This window comes from Dipodomys merriami, unplaced genomic scaffold (assembly GCF_024711535.1).
Source record: "Dipodomys merriami isolate MVZ:Mamm:240054 unplaced genomic scaffold, mDipMer1.0.p SCAF_16, whole genome shotgun sequence".
Classification (NCBI taxonomy): Eukaryota; Metazoa; Chordata; class Mammalia; order Rodentia; family Heteromyidae; genus Dipodomys; species Dipodomys merriami.
Window position 1 is genome coordinate 12,248,998 of NW_027202937.1, and position 9,785 is coordinate 12,258,782.

General features: G+C 53.1%; 1 protein-coding gene across 3 annotated transcripts; it reads left to right on the forward strand.

Annotated features, from left to right (window-relative positions):
- LOC138828287 (patr class I histocompatibility antigen, A-126 alpha chain-like) lies at positions 1–3,583 on the forward strand. Of its 3 annotated transcripts, none has more exons than XM_070024273.1 (8): positions 1–130; positions 373–642; positions 856–1,131; positions 1,890–2,165; positions 2,356–2,409; positions 2,823–2,855; positions 2,981–3,028; positions 3,186–3,583. In XM_070024273.1, the coding sequence occupies exons 1-8, from the start codon at positions 67–69 to the stop codon at positions 3,188–3,190; spliced, it is 1,026 nt and encodes a 341-aa protein (XP_069880374.1). In that variant the 5' UTR covers positions 1–66; the 3' UTR covers positions 3,191–3,583. The 3 variants fall into 3 exon arrangements, with proteins under 3 accessions (XP_069880374.1, XP_069880373.1, XP_069880375.1); XM_070024272.1 differs by having other exon boundaries at positions 2–130; positions 2,293–2,409; XM_070024274.1 differs by lacking the exon at positions 2,356–2,409 and having other exon boundaries at positions 2–130.
- The last annotated feature ends 6,202 nt before the right edge of the window (positions 3,584–9,785 follow it).

The window sequence follows — 9,785 nt, forward strand, 5'->3', positions numbered from 1 at the left end:
CGGGTTCTAAAGTCCCCCGCGGAGCTACAGGCGCTCAGAGTCTCCCCGGATTCTGGGGCTGGGCTCATGGCGCCCGGATCCGTCCTGCGGCTGCTGTCGTGGGTGCTGGCGCTGACCGGGACCTGGGCGGGTGAGTCTGGGACCCGTGGGCAACACGAGTCCTCAGGGTAGAGCGAGGGGTGGCGGTGGGGTGAGGGCGCCGTCGGGGGGCAGGGCCCGGGCAGCCGCGTCCCCGTCCCCTCCGCCTGACCCGTCCTCGGGGGCCCTCGCTGGGCGCCCCGGGATCATTCGGACCCCCTTTGCGTCTCCCGCGTGCCGAACCCCTTCTCCGCTCCCGCCGCGCTCCCGGCTCTCACTCGCGCCCGCCCGCAGGCCCCCACTCCCTGCGGTATTTCCACACCGCCGTGTCCCGGCCCGGCCTCGGGGAGCCCCGCTACATCGAAGTCGGCTACGTGGACGACGCGCAGTTCGTGCGCTTCGACAGCGACGCCGCGAACCCCAGGATGGAGCCGCGGGCGCCGTGGGTGGAGCGGGAGCCGCCCGAGTACTGGGAGCGGGGGACGCGGATCTGCAAGGACAACGCACAGATTGACCGAGTGAACCTGCAGACGCTGCTCGGCTACTACAACCAGAGCGCGGACGGTGAGCGAAGCCGCCGGGTCGGAGGTCACGACCCCTCCCCGCCTCCCGCTGACCAGCCCGAGCCTCCGGGGTCTCAGGACTGAGGTTCAGCCCAGGCTGCGGGCGCTGCGGGGGGACCGGCACCCCGGGAAAGAGCCGCGGGGTGGGGCCGGTGTCCTCTCCGTGTAGGCCAAAGTCCCCGCGGGGCGCGGGCTGACCGTGGGGGCGGGGCAGCTTCTCACACCATCCAGATCATGTCTGGCTGCGACGTGAGCGCAGACGGCCGTCTCCTCCGCGGGTACTATCAGCACGCCTATGATGGCCAGGACTACATCGCCCTGAACGAGGACTTGAGCTCCTGGACCGCGGCCGACATGGCGGCTCAGATCACCAGGCACAAGTGGGAGGAGGCCGGTGTGGCAGAGCACTGGAGGGCCTACCTGGAGCACACGTGCGTGGAGTGGCTGCGCAGATACCTGGAGCGCGGCAAGGAGACGCTGCAGCGCACAGGTACCAGGGCCCGGGGACTCCTCCATCTCCTGTGGAAGTCCCCCTCCACCCCCACAGCCAGAGAGGAAAAGGGACCCAGCCCACCACACCCCTTCCCCTGCCCAGAGAACCATGAGCCCCTGCCTTTCACATGCTGTGTCACACAGTGGCTCTGGAATCCACCATGACCTCACCACTGTGAAACACTCTCTCTCTCTCTCTCTCTCCCTCTCTCTCTCTCTCTCTGTCTCTCTCTCTCTCTCTGTCACTCTCTCTCTCTCTCTCTCTCCCTCTCTCTCTCTCTCTCTGTCTCTCTCTCTCTCTCTGTCTCTCTCTGTCTCTCTTCCCCTCTTCCTCTCTTCCCTCTCCCCATGTCTCCATGCATGGAGGGGAAGACTGTCCTGAAACAAGTGTGCAGCTGGCCCCTTCCACTCTGGCAGTGGCCCTGGGCAGCACCAGGAGGCTCTCAGCATTTGTCCTCAACCAGGACCCATTGTGGCTAGAAGTCTCTTCCAGGTTTTTGGAGATAGTCTCTCTTATCTCCACCCAGGACAGAGCCCAGTGACTCTTGAGAGATCAGTGGCTTATGGCCTTGGGTGATCTCAACTAAGTCTAGGACTCTGCAAGGTTTAGGAGATGATTCCAGAAGCCTAGTTCCAGCCTGGATCATCCATTCCTGCCACACTCACTGTGCTGTGTATCCTCAGCATGGTCAACTGACCTGCACGGTGGTCCATGGGAGGCAAGGAGATGCATCTGAATTTCTGGGTTCTTCTCAGATCCCCCAAAGGCACACATCACCCTCCACCCCACCTCTGAACAAAAGATGACCCTGAGGTGCTGGGCGCTGGGTTTTTACCCTGCGGAGATCACCCTGACCTGGCTGCGGGATGGAGAGGAACAGACCCAGGAAATGGAGCTGGTGGAGACCAGGCCTGCAGGAGATGGAAGCTTCCAGAAGTGGGCAGCTGTGGTGGTGCCTTCTGGGGAAGAGCAGAGATACACATGCCATGTGCAGCATGAGGGGCTGCCTGAGCCCCTCAGCCTGACATGGGGTAAGCAGGGCTGAGGGCACAGAGCACAGCTATGCTCAGAGACAGCAGGAGGCATGTGCAGCTCTCAGCAGGTAAGGACTGAGAGCTGGGTTCACAGTGCTCATCCTGCTTTCCCTTCTCTTCCCAGAGCCGCCGGCTCAGCCCACCATTCCCAACACTGTAATTTTCATTGTCTTGGGCATCTTTGCAGTTATGTTTATTGGAGCTGTGCTGCATTTTGTGCTGAGGAGGAAGAGGACTGGAGGTAGGAAGGTGGAGGTCTGAGTTCCTGGGCCACTTGTGGGTTTCAGGCCCCAGGCAGAAGTGTGAGCTGCACTCCTAATGGGAAGTTGCAGCACACTCAGGGCCTTCCCCAGCCTGACAGCTCCTCTTCTGTAAATCACCTGCAAAACGAAGGTCACAAAATTCCCCCTCCTGAGGGTGGTGATGGGAACTGATTGCAGCACTCAGGCCCACAGGGACTCAGGTGCCCACTGAGGTCACACTCCAGGAGGTCCTGGGGTCTCTCTTCCCAACTGTTGCACTCCTCTCTCCTGATGCTTCCTTGGTTCTATGGTCACATTTCTAGAAACTTCCCATAAGGTCAAGGCTAGGGCTTCATGCAGGCCCTCATGGCACTGCTTGTGTCCTGCCTCTCACATGGTGTTTCTCCTACAGGTGACAAGAGAGAAGGCTATGATAAGGCTGCAAGTGAGTGCCATGGGGGAGGAGGTAACCTTTGTTGTGGTGCAGACAGGACCTGTGGGAGCTCATGCACCCCGGAATTCCTCCAGTGACGCCTGTTTTCTCTAACCAGTTCCTCTCTTCCACCACAGGAGACGAAAGTGACCAGGGTTCTGATGCTTCCCTCAGAGCTGAAAAAGGTGACAACTGGAGACCCTAAATGGGGGGCAGGGCTGAGGCGCAGGGAAGGCTGTGTTGTAGTTGCAGGGTCTGTTCATTGGGTGTTAGTGGCCTGCTCAGAGTGTGTGGCTAACAGTGACTGATCTGCATTGTTGTGCGTGTTCTTTTCTCCTGCAGTGTGACACAGCTGCTTTGTGTGGTCTGAGAGGCACAGCATTTGTTCCTGCCTCTCCTCCTCCCTCCTGGGACATCATGAGCTCCTGACTTCTCTTCCTGTACCTGGGTTCTGACCGTGTGCAGGCTTCTGTGTGCTGTCAGCCTCCTGTGAGGAACTGAGGAGCCAGCCCAACCCTGAGCACCAGGACCCTCCCCACACTGACCTGGGTCTCTTTCCCCTCCAGCTGCTGCTGCAGCAGAGGCGGGGCCAGGCCTTCCCCATCCCTGACTTCACTTTCCCTTGCTCTGAGCTGCAGCTGCTTGCTTCCCCACTGATAAAGAGAATGTGGATGTGGGTCTGTGTTTCAAATTGTGATCGTGGAAAAAGATTGAATAAATTAATGAATGAATCCCAAAAATTGAGGTAGAAAATCAAACATGATTACATTCTGGAATCATCATGTTTGCTGAGCTGTGTTGTGGGGGGGGCCAGGGTTAGCCTGAGAACAGCCAGGTGTGGATAGGAGCTCAGTCCATTCTGGACTATCATGTATTCAGTCCTCACCTGGGTTGTCTTCCCTGCTCCTCAGTTGTGTTGTTTGCCTATAACCTTCTCCATGAGCACCTATGATCAGAGGGGCTTTTCCTTTGTCTAGGACACAGCACAGACTGTGCAGGTGAGACTAGGCTCAGGCCTGAGTCCTCTACTAAGACACCATCAGTTGTTCCTCCATACTTCTGTCCCTTCTTGTCATCCTGCATGAGCTGGTGTCTTGTTGGCCTTCTGGGTGTCCTGTGACAGCAGCAGGGGTGTGTTCCTGTCACTGCCTCCCAAAGCACCAGGCAGCCTTGCACAGGGTGTGTGTGGTGAGGAGAAAGGCAATGTGAGCAGCTTGCTTTCCTTCTAGCACTGCTGCCTCCAGTGTGGGTCTGTGCTGTCCCCAGTGCCCTCAAGGGAGCCACCTGTGGGAAGAGCAGAGAGGACGGATGTCAGGTTTCTCCTGTGAGCTCCCTTCCTGCTCCTCTGCATCTTCTCTGCCTGCCTCCCTCCACCTGCCCTCAGCTCTGGTTAGTCCCAGCTCTGCTCCCACCCAAATTCCTGGATTGAATGCAGAGTCAGGAAGTGATTATGATCCCCATCTTGACTGGCTGAGAGATTATGGAAGTAAGTGGAGTTCATGTCCACATGTGTGTGTCAGGGCATTTCAAGGAGAATGGGTCATGAGAGCTCTGACCTAGGGAGAATGTCATTAGGTGGTTGATTTTAAACCTGAAGAGAGTCCTGGAAGCCGGTGGATTGTGGTAATTGGGACTCCACTGTGTGTATGGTTCCTTGGGGATTGTGTTTTCTCTGCACCCTGTTACTGCCCTGCTCTGCCTCCTGCTGCCACGAGAGGCGCTGTGCTTCCTGCTGTGCTCTGCCTTCCCTCTAAGGCTGACTTGGTCCTTTCCAACCCTGACCAAGGCTAGCACTCTACTACTAGAGTCAGTTGCACTTCTGGATTTGTTGGTAGGTAATTGGAGGTAATAGTCACAGACTTTCTTGCTCAGGTTAGCCTCAAACTGCTATCATCAAATCTCAGCTTCCTGAGTAGCTAAGATTACAAGTATGAATACCAGTGCCTTGGTGAATAACCAAGGGCTGTGGATGTAGCTCAGTGGAAGAAGACTTGTGCTAGGCTCTGGGTACAAATCCCCAGCCCCAGAAAAATAAAAGTAGAAGAAAATCCCTCTGGAAGTATATGTTATGACCCCGTCACTCTGTAAGTTTTGGCTCACCTAGTGCAGTCATTTACACTCAGACCTGATCTGAAGGAGATTCCCTGTGCCCTGGAGAAATGCTTCCCAGTCCTTAAACAATGAGACAAGAAGAAAGGGCACAACTTGAGTGCAGCAGCGGAGACAGAGGAATCTAGTGATCTGTTCTGTGCTTAAAAATGTAGATAGAACTACCAGGTGTGGATAGGAGCTCAGTCCATTCTGGACTGTCATGTATTCAGTCCTCACCTGGGTTGTCTTCCCTGCTCCTCAGTTGTGTTGTTTGCCTAGAACCTTCTCCATGAGCACCTATGATCAGAGGGGCTTTTCCTTTGTCTAGGACACAGCACAGACTGTGCAGGTGAGACTAGGCTCAGGGCTGATGTTGGGTCTTTGTCAGTCCCACAAAAGATGGACGGGGTCTGAGGAAAGGTAAGTGCTGTGCTAGCCCTTTCCTCCCTCAGCCTGGGAGACAATCAGACACAGCAGGGAGCCAAATCCAGCAGGTAGAAAACTCGTTTTTTAACAGAGAGCAGCCCCTTTTAAAGACAAAAAGGGTGGGTGCCATGGTAAGGGAGGAAGAGGAACCAATCACTGTCAAGGCCACACCCTATCATTCACCTGAGCCTTCATGGGCTGGTTGGGCACTGATGGGCAGGTCAATTGGGCTCTGCCCACTCTACTCTCTCTCAGCGCCATCTTTGCTGCCCATGTGCTCCACAGGCTGAGTCCTCTACTAAGGCTCCATCAGTTCTTCTCCATACTTATGTCCCTTCTTGTCATCCTGCATGAGCTGGTGCCAGAATGTGTAAGCTACAACAAGAACAAAAAACCAAAAACATAAAACCCCAGCAATGAAAGGATACATTATTTTTTGCAAAAGAAGGCAGAACTCTGAGAACAGCTTCAGCGCTGCCTTTGTGGACAAGTGCTTTAAGAGGCAGCAAGCAGGACTAGCCCAGCAAGGCAGGTGGATGATGATGATCTGCTTCCTAACAATCCATGTCTGACACCTGCTCATCCTCACATGGGCCCTATGGACACATGACCCTCACCCATGTTCTAGCCAGACCCCGGGATTCCACCCCCACCACCATCCCCACCAATACCAGCAGCGCCAGCTCCAGAAGCAGAAGCAGGGACCCCGGGCCCGGGAGCACAGGCAGAGTGGAGCTTTGTTGGAGCACTGTTAAGGTCTGTTGGAGCATGGTTCCTGCTAGGCCTTGGCAAGCCCCGCGCTGAAAGTTTCCTTCCTCTAAACGTGCTGTGGTGTTGGCAGAGATTTTCCTTCCCTGCTGGAGTCCGTCTCCGCCCCATGTCCAGCTGCCTGGAGTGCAGGCCGCCAGCCAGGCAGCTTGGAACCCACAAGGAGCAGCATTGGCTTGGGGTGTGGACAGCAGCTGCGGGCAGGGCAGGAGGCAGTGGGAAGGTACTGTGCATTGCAGCCACAGGAGCGGGCTTGCTCGGTGGGGAGGCGAGGGCTGGGGCCGTGGGCGCCTGGAGTCAGCGAGAACCCACTTGCCGGCCTGGAGGAGGAGGAACTCAGGTGTCCAGCTTGCTAGGCTGGTCCTCTCCCCCTTGACACTCACGTGCAGTCCTATTCTATCTTCGTGTAATTGCTGAGAAAGAGTCTCTTCAACTTTTCTGGTCAGGCTGGTCTCAAACCTTGATACTTCGGCACTCAGCCTCCTGAGTAGTTAGCTTTATAATCATGACAATCAGCCAGGGGCTGGTGGCTCACAGCTGTCATCCTAGGCATTCAGGAGGTTCAGATCTGAGGTTTGTGAATCAAAGCCAGCCCTGAAAAGAAAGTCTATGAGACTCTGATCTCCAATAAAGTACTAGAAAAAGCTGAAGTTGACTGTGGTGTAAGTGTAGACTGCTAGCTTAGGCTTGAGCCAAAGAAGAACAGGGACAGTGCCAAGGCCCTCAGTTCAAGCCCAAGGAAGGAGAAAATATATAGTAATGTAAACGAAATAGTACAATTCACACTATATTAATACATTTTAAGTGAAATATAACATGATTTGCTTTCATACTACTGTGAATTAGTTAATGCTGAGGGATTAAAATGGTTGTTTTATGTCAAATATATCTTACTGAGATTACCAAGTAGGTAAGGTCGGCTCCTCAATGGTGAGCAGACTCCACCCTCCTTCAAGCACAGTCTCCACCCAGTACCTGTGTTACCTAGGCAACTGGCACACCTGGAAGACATCACATCTGCAGGTGCTGAGGTTCCATCTGAATTTGATGTGGCCACACCTTTCTCCTCCCACACCCTAGATAAGGCCTAGCCAAGGTTCCAATGCTCCCTCTCAGCTCTTTCCCAGCTCTCTTAGCTCTCTTTCCCAACTCTCCCTCTTTCCCACCTCTTTCCCACTTTTTTCCCAGCTCTTTCCCACCTCTTTTCCCTGCGCTGTCTCTTTCTCAGGTCTCTCCCAGGACTTTCCCAGCTGCATGGAGTGCCAACCTGGCCGGGTCCCAGCAGGTCTACTGAATAAACTTACCCCTTACCTGAATACCACCTGCATGGTGCTGTTATTACTGGGCTACCTCTTTTTTTTGGGGGGGGGGGTCTGGTCGTGGGGCCTGAACTCTGGGCCTGGGGGCTGTCCCTCAGCTCTTTAGCTCAAGGATTGTACTCTACAACTGGAGCCACAGTGCCACCTCTGGCTTTTTTCTTTTTGCTTATGTAATGCTGAGAAATCGAACCCAGGGCCTCATGCATACAAGGCAAGTGCTCTACCATTGAACCACCTTCCCAGCCCCTCGGCTACCTCTTTTTAAAAACCTAAAAAGTAAACTATGCACTGGCTAGGCACTGCCGACTCACGCTTTTAATCCTAGCGTCTGAGGGGGCTGAGATCTGTAGATTATAGTTCAAAGTCACCCTGGGCAATAAAATCTGAGACATTTCATGTTCAAGTAACCAGTAAAAGGCTATGCTTGACTTGTGGCTCTAGTGGTAGAGTGCCAGCTAGGCAAGCAAGGTCAGTTTGTTAAGAAGCCCTAGATTCCAGACAGATGAAGAGAGGAGGGAGAGAGACAGAGAAAGAGACAGTGACACAGTGACACAAAGAGATAAGTAACGGATCTCCTGCTTACCTCCTGTGTTAGTGAAATGTGTCAGCCTTTGCTGCCTTGAGTAGACATCATGCTGTGAGATGTCAGCATGGAAGCAGGGGCAGCATTACTTAGCTGGCTCTGGGCCTGGCAGAACTTTCACCCAGACTCAGGGCAGATCCTGAAGCAGTGTGGGCCAGCAGGTGTGATGGCACATGCCTGTAATCCCAGCACTGGGGAGGTGGAGGCAGGAGAAATGACTTCTAAGCTAGCCTGGGCTTCATACTGACACATTCCTGGCTGGGGGGGGCGGGGGTGGGTAATATAAGCAATGTGGAACAAGGAAGTGCAGGGACTAGAGCCCTGCCCTCCCAGAGGCCTGGCCTGCACCAAGCTAACCTTGAAATGTTTAGGTTAGAGTGCTTTAACTGTTTTTAGCACTGAGTTTGACTTCAGAACCTAGCAAACTAGACAAGAAATATTCCTCCCAAGCTTAACAACCCTCATTGAGCACCTTTGATATGCAAATTACCCAACCCACCTGATTCAATTGCTGAGACTCTACTTGCCTCAGGGCCAAAGAGCAGCCAACTAAAGGCTCCTTAACCCTGACAGCTACGGAGGATTCACACAGGCTGATTCCAACCGGTTCCTTGCCCTTCTCTTCCTTTTTTTTTTTCTTTTTTTTTTTCTTTTTTTTTCCATTTTGATGGCTACAGGTTGTTCTGGACTTGAGCTAAGGGGCTGGACGATGTCTCTGAGCTTTTGTATTCAAGACTAGCACTCTACCATTTTGAGCCACAGCGCCACTTCCTACCCTTCTTTTCCTAAAAACCCACACATTCCAAGCAGCTCAACAGATTTAACTCTGCCCATTCATGAACATGGGAGGCCTCTTCCATCAATTACTTTGGTCTGTGTAAGTTTCATGGTAGAGGTCTTCATTCTTCTTGGTTAGGTTTATTGGTAGGTATTTTAGTATAAAAATAGTCTGGGGCTGTGCATGTCGCTTAGTGGTAAAGTGCTTGCCTAAGATGCATGAAGCCTTCCTTCAACACATTGCCACATACACAGAAAAAGCAAGAAGTGGCACTGTGACTGAAGTGGTAGAGTGCTAGCCTGGAGCAAAAGAAGAAGCTCAGGGACAGAGCCCAAGCCCTGAATTCAAGACTCAGGTCTGGCAAAAAAAAAAAAAAAAAAAAAAAAAAGTTGGAGGCTAGTGGCTCATTCCTGTAATCCTAGGTACTCAGGAGGCAAGGTCTGAGGATCATGGTTCAAGGCCAGTCTGGGCAGGAAAGTCCCTGAGACTCTTTTCTCCAATTAACCAACCACCAAAGAACCAGAAATGAAACTGTGTCTTAAGTGTTAGAGTGCTTGCCTTGAGTTGAAGAGCTCAGAGACAGTGCTCAGGCCCACAGTTCAAGCACCACAACGAAACAAGAAAGAAAAAAAAAAAAAAAAAAAAAAAAGACCAGTTGTGCCTATTCTACACCAAGGCCACAATCTCTGTAATCCTGAAGATGGGGCAGGATGGCTGAGATGGGCTGAGCTGCTGTTGTCTTCACATCCACAGCTTGTGTTTCATCAGCAATCATCTCTCTCAAGACTGCAGGAAACGTTAGGACAGAACACTGTGCCTTCAGGAGCAAAGTCATTGTTTTTGATAAGCATCAGTGTTCACTGAGCTACAAAAAATAAAAGGAAATCCTCCATTACAAACTGACAAAGGTTAAACGTTGTCATAGTGCATGAACCAAGGAATGGAGAAAGAGATCTGGGCTTAGTACAATGTCCTCA

What these genes read in the sequence shown, in the direction of transcription:
- LOC138828287 (XM_070024272.1), top strand. Translation starts at nt 67, where the DNA reads ATGGCGCCCGGATCCGTCCTGCGGCTGCTGTCGTGGGTGCTGGCGCTG. An exon ending in CTACAACCAGAGCGCGGACG is followed by an intron (nt 643 to 855) that starts GTGAGCGAAGCC and finishes GGGGCGGGGCAG; the next exon opens with CTTCTCACACCATCCAGATC. An exon ending in GCCCCTCAGCCTGACATGGG is followed by an intron (nt 2,166 to 2,292) that starts GTAAGCAGGGCT and finishes TTCTCTTCCCAG; the next exon opens with AGCCGCCGGCTCAGCCCACC.